Here is a 14,225-nt window from a genome sequence, read left to right as displayed (position 1 = left end):
TCAGTTCAACATCTGTGTTACTAGCCACACTTAACCACATCTAGTGTTATAATTTTCCTCCAATTTTAGATAATGCTCATTCTATCATTTCACAATGACACACAAGCTGCACTCCTTCTGATGCCCACTTCTACAAATAAACTTAAAGTTTTTAAATTAATATGTCATATTTATTGTGTTTTATAAGTATTAAATACTTAGTGTGCACATTTTTATCAGGTCCCTATTTTTTTTGAGTGTCAATGACCAAGTTCTTGAGCAGTGTTTTCCTAACCCCATCTTTTCCATAAGTTCGGTGTTTCTCATTATGCATCTGGCAAAGTGTGATGATTTTTAAGAATCCATCCATCATGTCATGGCAGAACTGACTGTCCTGAAGGTGGGGCACTCCAACCTTAAGATGTTGGACAGAAGAGGAAGATGCAGCTTGAGACCCATGTGTCAATACAACATCAGATTTAATTTCCACTTAGGGATCTACGTCAGGATTTTCATGCTAGCAGAATGGTACATGAGCAAATGTGTGACGGAAAGAGTATGGTTTTAAGGTCAAACAGTCCTGAGCTTCCTCATTCTACCACTCATCAAGCATTCGCAGTCTCTTCTGAAAATGGAGATCATAACATCTCATGAGTTAAATTAATAAACCATTAATCTTAATACGTAAATATTAAATCTTTTCCCTTTTCAGCAAGAGGCAGGAGTTAAATAGATCCAAAGAGATACTAAGAAATGTATGATGGTTTCTTTTACAAACTTAAACTTTTATCAAGTCAGTAAGCATTACCAGATAGCATTTAGGACTAAGATGAGGATTTTGTTTGCAAAAGTTACAGGGAAAAGTTACCTAACTATACTTTTATTTACTAAAACCTTCATCAAAACCTACAGCTTCCTGAATATTTTCAGTTTTACAAAATCACTATTCATATCTAATAAAAGAATGTACAGTTATATGCTATATATCAACATTTTATAGAAAATTTAATGAAGTAATATTTTGTTCAATAAAGTAAACTTTTTAAGTTATAAAAGAGCTTTCTAATGTCAAGGGTCTATTAAAAAAACCACCAGGATTCTCAGTGCAAATTCACCTTTAATATTTCTGAATTTATAGAGAAATCACATAATGCCTAAGGTTTGCTTTAAAAAAAATACTTTAACCGGCCAGGCACGGTGGCTCACACCTGTAATCCCAGCACTTTGAGAGGCTGAGGCAGGCGGTCACGAGGTCAGGAGACCAAGACCATTCTGGCTAACACAGTGAAACTCCGTCTCTACTAAAAATACAAAAAATTAGCCAGGCGTGGTGGTGGGCGCCTGTAGTCCCAGCTACTCACGAGGCTGAGGCAGGAGAATGGCATGAATCTGGGAGGCGGAGCTTGCAGTGAGCCGAGATCCTGCCACTGTACTCCAGCCTAGGGGACAGGGACTCCGTCTCAAGAAAAACAAAGTACTTTAACCAAAAATGATTAAACAACATTGACAAAAGGCTGATAATTATTGAAGCTAGTATACTGGGACTCATTCTTTTATCTTCTCTGTTTTTGTGTATACTCTATATATGAAAACTTTCATTTAAACAGATTTTCTAATTCAGCTTAAATTTCCCCTGTCCCCCAGCCAGAGACTGTGATCCAGGAATGGGGTCCTGAGTCAGGAATGATGTCCAGTAATGAGCATTAGGTATTTCTGACAAGGTCATCCAAGGGCAACACTTTTAGAAATACTGGACTCTAGTATGTAATTATTAATACAGAAACGCACAAGACATAGAAAATAAATATCTAAACCTTTTTTCTAATATTAAAATATTCATCTGATTGAGTTTAGAATTATGATACAAACAAACATTTAGGCCACTAGAGGAAGGGGCCTAACATCCATAATAATCATCAAACTATCCCCACACAGTATCTCACTAGAAACAAATAATACTCACTACCGTCTCCTCTTTTAAGTCAAGAATTTGCCAAATATTCAGATCATCAGAACAGTAATAATAAACAGAAACAGTAAGAAGAGTTTTTGAAATCTCTTTTCTTAGAAAAAGTATTCTGAACCATGAATTGGCCTTCTCTATTGCAATAGAAAATTAAAGCTACAAATCCAATTAATTTTTAATTTTGTTTCATGCATGGGTGATGATTGGTGATATCGGATTATACCAATATCACTTATATCCAAAGGAATCTATTCACATAGCATATGGTAGGCACTTAAAAACAAATACAGTCCAAGTCGAAATGATATTCTTATTTTCACAAGATCTTCCCAAAGTTTATAAATATAAAATATATTTTATATAAAATAAAGCCACAGTTTATAAATATAAAATATAATGCAAGTAATAAGACTAGCAAGTTCTGTGAGTCACTATGAAAGCAACTTCATTAATTTATAATTATGTGGTATACAATTTGGCAAGACACGTAAAAACAGTATTAAAATATGGTAGAGAGAAAATAATATAGGAAGTATATAGAATAACGAAATATGGGGAAGAAACATGAGAATGTGGTTAGTAGGCTATAGAACTAACAAAATCCATCTTCTGTTCAACACAGATCCCACTGGGAATCCAAAGCACTATCTGGCATGCCTCACCAGGACTCTAAACGGCTTCACAGGTTTTATTCATTCTTTTAATTATAGTTTATTAACCACCTGCTCTTTGCCAGGACATAGTGTACCTGGTTGGTAGAAAACAATTCACAGAATAATTACCTTCTCTTCCAATGTGCCAAATAGCAAGCTATGCCATAGTCTACATATTTTCACTATTTAAGATTTCACTATGCTACCATTTTAACCTTAATATTACTTTATGTCATATTAACCTACAGAAAAGGTAAAAGCATAACATAACTCAGAAGGCCTATTTTAAATTTTTAAAATTTTTATTTCAATTTAAAATAGACAAGGGTGTCTCACTATGTTGCCTAGGCTGTTCTCAAACTCCTAAGCTCAAGAGATCCTCCCACCTCAGCCTCCCAAAATGCTGGAATTACAGGCGTGAGCCACCGTGCCCAGCCCAGAGTCTTTACAGGTCTCTACTGCATTCAGAAATTTTGAAGGAATTTTTTTTAAAGTTAAATTGTCAATGTCATTGCAACAACATAATAGAGAAGAATCTATGGAAGTGCCTGTAGTCTTTATTTCTAAAAATGAGGCAAGTGATCATAAAATTTAAACTCTGAAGATAGTTACAAGCACAGAGTAAACCAGCAGTTCTCAAATGTTTTAGTTTCAGGACTCCTGTACACATCAGAACTACTGAGAATCCCAGAGAGTTTTTTGTTGATGTCATTAAAATCTGCTGGTATTTTCCATATTACAAATGAAAAACTAAAAAATTTAAATATTGATTGATAACTCATTTTAAGACAGCAATAATAAGTTATGCTCACATAAACAACATATTTTATGGGAAAGAACTACAGTGTTAGCCAGGATGGTCTCAATCTCCTGACCTCGTGATCCATCCTCCTCACCCTCCCAAAGTGCTGGGATTACAGGCGTGAGCCACCGCGCCCAGCCTGTCTGTTTCTATATTTTACTCTGGTTAAAGGGTATAAAGAAAATCCAGCCTTATATATACATGTGTGTAACAGGAAAAGGAAGAGGATTTTACTAGTCTTTTCAGATAATTATGGGTATTTTTCCTTGATATTATACCAAAATCCAAAATTTGACAAGTGGCAGTTTCTTAGCATTTAGTTGCAACTTGGAAACATACTCTAGTACTTTAAAATCCACTGGTCTACCTTGTACTTGGAAACAGTCTTTTACTCAGGCATGATTTGCAACAATATGCATTGATTACTTAAAAAATATTAGTTACTGGTTATACAGATCTTCAAAATGTTGACACACATTATACAAAATAATCACACTGGTTAATATCACTATCACACTGGTTAATATTGCACCTATATTATGGATTATCAGAAAGGTGCATAAAATGCAATATGTGAAAATTCTTTGATAGCTGAATACTTATTTAAAGGTATTATCCACTATATGTAAACAGCTTTCTTTTTCAAGTTTTAGATTTGTATGACATTTGCTATTGCTAGTCTAGGATATTCTATTTCTGATGTGAAAAAAAAAAAAAAAAAAGATCACACTATTTGAAGATCTCTTATGACTGCCACTAAACCAAAGGGCTCAAGTGGCAAGAAAGACACTCCAGAGAGGCAGGCATCCCAGTTTAAGCTAGAATGAGCCTATGACCTAGATTTTTTTTTTCAAACTCTACTCATCCATTTTTTAAAAATCATTTCAATTTACTTATACACCCTTCTAAACCAATTAGAATCAACTGCAAAAAGAAAGACTCTTGTTCCTTGGCATCCTTTCGTGGCCACCAAGCTGTTGCTGTCACACACAACACCTGGGAAGTAGTTTCATGAGTTCTCACATTACTGAACAGGAAACCAAGATGATTACGAATCTTTGAAAACATGGAAAGAACTGATAAGGACAGTAAGACAGCCTAATGAATTAAGCTGGCCAAGATGGTTGATAAGAAAGGCATTTACACCCAACACGGAAGAAAGTTATAACTGACTACTCAAGTACATTTCACGTGTAAAAAAATAAAACCTCAAAAAATCATATTTTAATAAAGTTGCAAATACAATTATTCATACAAGCTTTCAACATATATTATTTCATTCACTCACTTAAATGGCATCCAAAACACTAGCCAAAAAATAAATAGGTGGAATATAAACATGCATTCTTTGAAGAGCATTAACTTTAAGGCGAATTGCTAAAGTTTCATTTGCTAACTTACTACTTCTATTGGCTCATTAAGTTGATTCAAAGGGTGAACTCCTAAGAGTAAGAATTTTGTAATTTATATTTGCAATCACTGGCCTAGCATACTTCTGGACTTGGAGTAGATGCGCAATCAATCTTACCAAACGAAAGAAAGCCGAGTCCCAAACAAATTCACCTACAATGAATTTTTTAACTCCAAAATTCTCCAAGCTCACTACTTACCTCTGGTATACAAGCTCCTGTGAAACCAAACAAGCCATTTGCATTGTCACTTTTTTGTATTATTAATCTTGCAGTAGTATTTTCTTCAGAAATACAAGCTCCTCCATATACAGAGACTAGTTTAAGAATGAATAATTCTTCTCCTTCCTCATCATTGTCATCTCTCGCAGAAATAATGAATGATTTGTTAGTTTCTCCCTGTCTGAACTCCAGATATCCAGAAACGGGGTGTAAATCACTTTTTGCGGGCATGGCATGAAGTTCATAAATTTCTTCAAGTGTCAGTTTCCGCTCATAGGACCTCACATCCTGCATCAGACCTGTAAATCTGTCATTGCCATTTATCCCTGCTCCAATTCTCAGTATTCCAGGACCTGAAATTAGAGACAAGTGTAAATGCTACAATACCTTCAAGTGTCCTGTCCTAAATTATAAGTGTGATTCAGAAAGTAAGCCAATTTTACTGAAAGATATTCTTGGATAAATAAAACTTTTTCGTAACTAGTATACAATAAATTGGATATTATCTTCTATTATGATTTTTAAAAACGAATCCATAATCACTAGGATTTATGATATTTTGTACTAAAAGAATTGGTAACTATCTTCAAATTAGATAATATCCTTAAAGGTAACTTATATCAGTCTGTCAACATTTCTAGAAAAAAGTATCTGAACATATACATACACATACATACACATGTATACATGTATGTGCATGTGTGTATTTAGATATAAATTTATTCTATATTTTAAAATTTACTCTTGCACATTTAAAAATGGACTTAATTTCATCACAATTTTAATTAATTAATTAAGTTATTTATTTATTTACTTCAGAGACAAGATCTTGCTCTTTTACCCAGGCTAGAGTGCAATGGCATGGTAATAGCTCACTGTGACCTCAAACTCCTGGGCTCAAGCAATCCAACCACCTCAGACTAACAAGTAGCAAGGACGTTACTACAAGAGTCCACTGCCATGCCTGGCTAATTTTTTAATTTCTTTTTTTTTTTTTTAAGAGACAGGGTCTTGCTATGTTGTCCAGGCTGGTCTCACACTCCTGGCCTCAAGCAATCCTCCCAAGGTGCTTAGATGGGAGGATCACTTGAGGCGCGATTACAGGCAAGGGCCACTACACCTAGCCTCATCACAATTTTTAAACTTCAGTATTATACTATTATTTAAGAACTTCAAGGCTTGATATGTTAAGACACTCATTGAGTTAAAAGTTGTGAGAATTCATAATAAGTATTTCTACAGGACAAATACATCTCTCTATCCAAACAACTAATAGAATAGATGTAGAAATAGAAATATTTCTTCTCAGAAACATTGTATGTAAGTCTTGCGGACTTTTTAAAATAATAATAACATGCAGCCCAACTGTGTCACTATATCTCAATAACTACTCTTTTCATGTTTCCACTAGTTCTCCTTTCTTTACTTGTTTGTACTCTAATAACTCAACTAAGATATTTATGTAAGATCTTTAGGTAAGATGAGATATTGGCAGAGATTCTGGAAAAAAAAAAGTACAAACAATATTTCTTGTCAATAGCCTCAACGGAGGCTGTTCACAAATCTCCACCCAGATGGCTTTCAGGGTAGTCACAAGTGCCTGGCATGTTACTGTCATGACTGCTCCCATACCGACTACAGAGAACACCTTCCTGCCCAGCAAACCAAAAACACCTGTTCACTGGAGCTCCAGTTTGGATGGGAAATCCTGCGATGTTGTCTCTTCTACTGAATTATCTGGCAACTAAAATGATTCAAGTTCCCCTGATTCTCACAAAACCACATCATGGTTCTCACTGTTAGGATACTATCTGGAGTCAAGGATATAGAAATGATCACTTCTCCTTTGGTTTTGTTTCTATGATATGTTAAAAGGAATATTGACCTAGGAGTTAAAGGCTTATTTTCAGGTATTGGTTCCTCTATTACTTGCCTGTGTGATGCTAGCGAATTTATTTACTGACTCTGACCTCTATTTAATATATTGAATTATTATGAAGTACAAATTAGGTAACGTATGGAAAATGCCTTATAAATGTAAAACACTATACAAACTTGAGGATTCTAAGCACTTTGCTTCTATGACTAATTCTCTGGAACAAACGTGATCATTATTTCTCTACTTGTAGTGTTAACTACTAAAGTTACAATGCTAAATCATTGAAAATAAAAGTTATAAAAATGCCAGTATGTTACAGTGGTTCATGGAAGGAATATGGTAGCTTTCACTCTGCATCTTAATGCTATTCTGTACTTCTCAAATTTCATGGAATATACCTGTATTGTTTTGACAATAAAGAAGAAAAATTGTGAAATATGTATATAGTGTGTGTATATGAACATGTTAACAGTATGCTTAATGTTTATAGTGGCTATCTCTGAATGACAGTAAATGATTCTTGTAATGAATGTAAATGATTTTTATTGTAAATGATTTCTATTTTTGTTGTATATGTGTACTTTACAATCTTTCTATATTGAACATAGAATTTTTTTTTAAAAAATACACTTTTTTGATACTGTGAGATACCACTACAAACCAAAAGTAAAGATGGAAGAAGCTAAGCATTAATGAAGTGGAACTCTCATACACTAGAGGTAAGAGTATAATCAGGTTTGACTACTTCGGAAAATGGATAGGCATTATCTACTAAAACCGAATATTTGCACACACTGTCATTCAGCAATTCCATCCCCAGGAATGTGCTCAACAGAAATGCATATGGCAGGCATATGTTCATCAAAAAACATGTATAAGAGTATCCATAGAAGTACTATATGTAATAGACAGAACTGAAAACAACCCAAACAGAAATTAAAAGTAGCACTAATAAACAAATTGTGTTACAGTAACGTAAGAGAATTCTATATGGTAATGAGCATGAATATCTACAACCGGCAAAAATATGGATGAACTTCACAAACAATACTGAGCAAAAGAAGCCGGACATTCAAGTGTATATATTGTTCAGCTCTATTTATGTAAATTTAAAAACAGGAAGAGCGAATCTTAAGCTCTTAAAAATGCCAATAGTCAGTAGAAAGGATGCTGAGTTAGCAACTGGAGAAGAGTCAAAGGGGGCTTCTGGAATGCTCTGTTTCTTGGTCTGGAGGCTGATTACATGAGTGCTGAAACTGATTAATTTAAGTTTTAAAAATTTCATTTATCTGTACACTTACAATATGCATACTTTTATATTTTTTATAATATAAAGTACATTACAGTTCAATAACTTTATATATACTTTAAAAATTATCTTTCCAAGTTGCAAATTACAAAAATAACAAGTTCCTTTGCAGTAAGCCAGAGGAAAAAATACCAGCTCCCACTTCCCCCAATCGTTTCCATTCTCATTCCACCACCAGTACCATCACCAAAAGAATCAAAGCTAACAGATACTTGCAGGTATTCACACAGCCAAAAAGTGGATAATACCACAAAGTGCTTGTAAGCAAAATCCATGGGATTGAAATTGGTAGATATGTGCATGTTTCCATTGCCTATCTTTTTCCCCCACTCTGGGAGAAAAAAAAACAAAAAAAAAACAAACAAAAAAACCAAATAACTAATGTAAGAGGTTCAGAGAAAAATACTCTATTAAGCTATAGTCATATAAGCTCTACTCTATCTTCCACTAGATATAAAAAGGAACAAAATCATAGGATGGAGGGGCTGAGAGGAAATGGTGACCATAATGCGGATAACCAGTATTTGTGTGCACACACACACAAATGTGCTTCTTCAGGAATCAGCATATGATCTAGTTTAAAGACAACAAAGATTATCTCTTCAAAGCACTCCACAGAATTCACAAAGTTACCTCCTGATAGTATAAATCCACAATCACTTTTCACTGTGATTTTTCTCTCCTGCTTTCTTTTCACATCCACCACCCTCTACCTCCAGCAACACTGAACTAGCAGCAGTTCCCCAGGTACAGCATGCCGTTTCACATTTCTATTCGTTTGCTCATTCCTCTGCCAGGAATATCACTTCCCATCTCTCCTACTACCCACAGAAGGACAAATGTTTGTCTTTCATATTTTTTTCTTTCTTCCTACAAGGTATCATGATATATCACACATCTCTCTGCTAGTGCCTATTCCAGGTTCTTCAAGTGCAAAACTCTGATTCATTTCTGTAACACTCAGGACAGAATTGATCATGATCTTGGTAGGCACACAGTTTTGATTAAATAAATTAAACCAATGCATAAGTAGAGTTTTCAAACACATGTTAGCATTTTTTAAAAAATCTAAATTTTAATGAAAAATTTTGCAAACTTCAAATTTCAGTGTCCTAGTTGTAATGATAACCCTCACCATCAGTAATGGCTTCTCCTTTCAGACTCTTGATTCCCCTGGGCATTGCATTTCCATCCAGGTAGAATTCGATTATGCCATCATCCAGGATAATTAGTAGATGAAGCCACATACTTTCTTCTAAATATTTCATGACTGTTGCCTTGGCAATGTATGTAGCATTGGAACCCAGGGTTTTATAATGAAGGGAAAGTGTCACATGGGATTCATTACTTTGAATTTTTACGCCATAGTAGATGCTTCCATTACCATCATCCTTCGCTATAATGAATCCATTCGTATTGGCATTGGGCATTACCCAAGCTGAGAATGTAAAGTTGGCAATTGTATTATTCCTGAAGGGATGATATTTTGGATTAACAGTCCCAAATGCACCCTCTAGTCCGGTGAAGTACAAAGCATCCGTTCCACTATGGTGACGCCGCATGTGCTGTTGTAAATGCACAGTGGTGGGGAAAATTCCAACCAGTAAAAAATCTATCATTGGTGGCAAACCAGCAGGGAACTCACTGGACAGTATTTCCCAGCCCAGTCGTACATCACCAAATACACCCTGTTGCCTCAAAATGGTGAAGTTGGTAATGTAAGACATATCATCTTCAGACAGGACATCTTCTGCCACTTCTCTCTCTAAACACTCTGGATCCAAGATGAAAACCCCAAAAGGATCATCATTGAATGGAATCATTACTGTCACCTGGAGGTTGGTTTCTGCTAGTTGGCCCCCAGGACCTGGGGATCCACCTGTAATAAGAAAATTTATGAGTAAGAAACTAGAATTTCAAGTACTTTCTAGTATAAAGAAAAAAGAATTTGCTTAGCAAACTTCTGGTTAAATAATTTACTGATTATCAATGAATAGTAGTGTCACCATGTGGCTTTCACCACATTTTAGGGGCAGGATATAAAATAATATTGGTTCAGCATAATTTTATTGATAATCAGTCAAGCCTGAAAAGAGTATATGAATTAGAAAGGTTTAATTCTGTGCTTAAAACCAAAAGTGATGCGAAAATTGATTGTTTAAATTATGACACAAAGACCAAGCTTTAAGCTATCATGAATCCTTACCTCCCACCTTCCACTAATATCTTGTTGGAGACAGTATAGTTGGTGTGGAGAAAGTCTATTTGCAAGTTTGAGGATGGATGTAGGCCTCCATCCCTAAAACTGAACCAAACTAAGATATCAAAAAAGTGAATGTTAAGAATAACACTTGAATCAAGAAGGGTATTTTAACATTTAAAATCAGATAGTCATGACACAAATACTCAACCAATTGCATTTTGTATATGGCTCTAATTATCTAAGTATAAAATATAAAGTTTAGTATAAATAAGACATGGAAATAAAATAAGACACAGAAAAACACAGTACCTGAAATGTTTACAAGTTTTAGAATATAAAATTCATTGAATTCAGGAATTTTATCTGGAAAAGCATGGAGAATGATTGGTTTTGCTTCTTCTCCATCCATGAAGTTAACAGTTCCTGAAGTTTCATAGAACTCCTGTCCAGGCTGCAAAGCAGAATCATTCTGAAAGAGCTGCCAAGATACAGAAACACTACCAAAGCATCCTTGGTGCCTCAAAATCCTACAAAATAAATTAAAGAAAATTTTTAAGTAGGGAATCTTACTCTAATGAGAGCTTCCTGTGTTATCAAGGAAACATATTTTTACTATTTATCATCTTTAAATAAACCAACCAGCTGGTTCTATGAGGCAAGCTATGAAGAATTTCATAGGAAGAGAAGAATGAGGTAGAACTTTAATAAAGAGAACCAGTCTTAAAAGTCTTGTCTTCAAAATCCAAACTGAAAGATAAATTCTAAGCTCCATCAAAAAATACTAAATGACAGTTGGAAAAAGTTTTCCAAAAGCAAAGTACAGGGTGGGGGTACTCACATATCATCTGAGAGAAGAGTTCCTGAAGATGTTCAATAATTCAAGTTTCTCAGTCTCAAAAAGGATTGAAGTTTGAATTAGAAGGGTGGGGAGAATAACTTCTGCTTACCAGCTAAAGTTATTTTTTTTAAGATAACCGGCAACAGCATAAAAAAAGTTTACAACTCATTCAGACTGCCAACTTTGAAATTACTCAATTCTTAACCAATTTTTAAATTTTGAAGGAATATTTCAGAATTTCACATACTTAATGGTTTTATTTCATCCAATTTTAAACTTGCCTTATCTAAATATGCTTACCAAAATGCATTAGTCTTTCCTTCTTCCACTGCTTTGTCTATGGGCTCCAGAGAAAAAATGCCGTTTGGGTCATCATTAGCTTCAATAATTACTGTAGCTACCCCATATTGATATACTACTGTATCACCTAAAAGTGGAAACGACAAAATAACAAAGAAGTAGCTAACTTGTTATTAAATTTATGTTTTTAAATTAAGAAATTTTACAATTAAGTTGAAATTTTCAGCGAGAATTTCCTCACTGAAGGTCATACAATAAATGCAAAATACTGCTCCATATTTCCAAAGACATTTACATATACACACATATGTACAAACATACATACAAAGAGAGAGAAATGTCTAATTTCATGATGAAATAGTTTCCATTTTGTTTTTTAGTTACAAGTCAACTATTTTATTGAAAAACACACTTTTCTTCACAAAAGGAATATAGCTTCAATAGCTTAATTAGAAATCAAAAACATAATTTCTTCTATTTTCAAATTTCTTAGGTGGATTATTTTATTTCATTAAAATAATAAAGGATTACCTGATAACATAAAATACTACTGTCTGTGTTCACTGGAATCACTGGCTTGAGCGTTTCCCTTTACATCTCTGCCTTCAGGCAGCAAAGTTTGATCTGGTTGTACATAGAACAAAGCAATCTTCACGGTCTGGGCTTGATTCTTTTCTACTCCAGTTCTTTGCACAGCATATTGGCACTGTTACTGCCTACACATTAGGTCTCTTCTCATCACTTCCCTGTGGTGTCTATCTCTTCACCTTTACTCCAGCTGTTGCACGGGGAGCAAAAGTCCTTCTCATCTTCACTCACCTAACTTATCATTTCTGAGAACCCAGCTCAAGCAACAACTCTTCCAGGAATTCTTCCTTGAATCCCCAGGTTAAGCTAAGTGCCTCTCCAGAGTGCTCCCATGGCACTTTGCTCTTTGTCAATCTATCATAACAATGATCATACTATATTGGGACACACACACACACACACACACACAAGTCATACACACAATTTTACTATAAGCTCCTTGGACTAATGATTCTTATTCAATTCCATGCCCTAGAAAAATAGATGCTCAGTAACTGTTGTACAGAATGTATTTATTGCTGAACTGATGCAACTAACACTTTCAAAAATAGATATATACAACAACACCTACAGCTAAAATTACAGAAACAAATTATATATAGCAAATCAGCTCATCAAAAAAAATTATACAAATATATAACTGTACTCAACTTCACTTGATAATTCAATGGAAAAAAAGACATAAAAATAGCAAATCATTGTGTAGAAAATGCTGACAATAAATAAAGAGCATATAATAAAATCTAACAAAAATGAATAAAAAATAATAAAACCTAATTTTGGCAGGGTTCTATTATCATGTGCATTTGTAATGCAACATGTCCTAGTGGTGCTGAAAATTCATTCTGTTTCTCTGCAAGATGAACTGGCAATATTTAACAAGGCCTTGAAGGATGGCCATATCCTTTGACCCAGTATCAGAGCACATGCTCTAAATGATAAGTATCAGGATAAACAGCCACTGCCAGCACTACGTCATGTCAGAAATGCTGCCTCTACAGTGTCCCATCATGGGTCCCACCAGTCCTTGATGTTTCAACATCATAAAGGAGGAAAGAAAAGGAGGAAAGAGCTAAGAAAGGATGTATTTAAAATTCACAAGTTCTAGGGATTTTTGTCATCTGAGCCTTCTTAACTAAAGTAATTGGATTCTCAAATGCCATCATTTCTGGAAAAATATTAAAGACAAATGCAGCAGCAGTATGAAGTAGCACACATACCTCAGGCCAGCAACCCAATCACATCTTTGTGTTCTCCCTCCCTCTTTCTCTCAAAATCAAATGTTAATATATATTTTTTCCCAATGACATAGTTCACAAAATAAACTAAACCTCTTTTTCAAGCGTCAATTTCTAGCCAGCCACAGTGGCTCACGCCTATAATCCCAGCATCCTTGGGGGGCCCAGGCAGGCGGATTGCTTGAGGTCAGGAATTCTAGACCAGCCTGGCCAACATGACGAAACCCCATCTCTACTAAAAATACAAACATTAGCTGGGTGTGGTGGTGCCAGCCTGTAGTCTCAGCTACTGAGGAGGCTGAGGCAGGAGAATCGCTTGAACCTAGGAGGCAGGGGTTGCAGTGAGCTGAGATCACACCACTGCACTCCAGCCTGGGCAACAGAGTGAGACTTCATCTCAAAAGAAAAAAAAAGTCAATTCCCCTACTCTTTACAAAAGGTTCAGGATGTTTTGATTCATTCACTATTTAACCATATTGGTGTTTTTTTTCCTAATGATAGTTTAACCACAGTGATATTTTTGAGACAAAAATGTTTACCAGAATCATATTAAGTTAATATACATCATCAAGAACTTATTTCTAGAGTAAATAAATTCTATTAAGATAATATCATTTTTCACACCTGTAATCCCAGCACTTTGTGAGGCTGAGGCGGGTGGATCACAGGGTCAAGAGATCAAGACTATCCTGGCTAACATGATGAAAACCCGTCTCTACTAAAAATTAAAAAATTAGCTTGGCATAGTGGTGTGTGCCTGTAGTCCCAGCTACTCAGGAGGCTGACGCAGGAGAATCACTTGAACCTGGGAGGCGGAGGCTGCAGTGAGCCAAGATTGC

At 35.1% G+C, this 14,225-nt stretch overlaps 1 protein-coding gene across 1 annotated transcript in view; it reads right to left on the bottom strand.

The window, feature by feature from the left end:
• ADGRV1 (adhesion G protein-coupled receptor V1) overlaps positions 1–14,225 on the bottom strand; it is a 596,167-nt gene that overhangs the window by 501,027 nt on the left and 80,915 nt on the right. The window contains exons 18-21 of the mRNA XM_025388176.1: positions 11,561–11,687; positions 10,732–10,949; positions 9,355–10,098; positions 5,011–5,384 (exon numbers count right to left, since the gene is read on the bottom strand). Coding sequence (XP_025243961.1) covers positions 5,011–5,384; positions 9,355–10,098; positions 10,732–10,949; positions 11,561–11,687 — 1,463 coding nt within the window. The remainder of the gene's footprint in view (positions 1–5,010; positions 5,385–9,354; positions 10,099–10,731; positions 10,950–11,560; positions 11,688–14,225) is intronic.

This window comes from Theropithecus gelada, chromosome 6 (genome assembly GCF_003255815.1).
Source record: "Theropithecus gelada isolate Dixy chromosome 6, Tgel_1.0, whole genome shotgun sequence".
Classification (NCBI taxonomy): domain Eukaryota; kingdom Metazoa; phylum Chordata; class Mammalia; order Primates; family Cercopithecidae; genus Theropithecus; species Theropithecus gelada.
The sequence above is the reverse complement of the archived record's forward strand: the minus strand, read 5'-3'. Positions and strand labels throughout refer to the sequence as shown.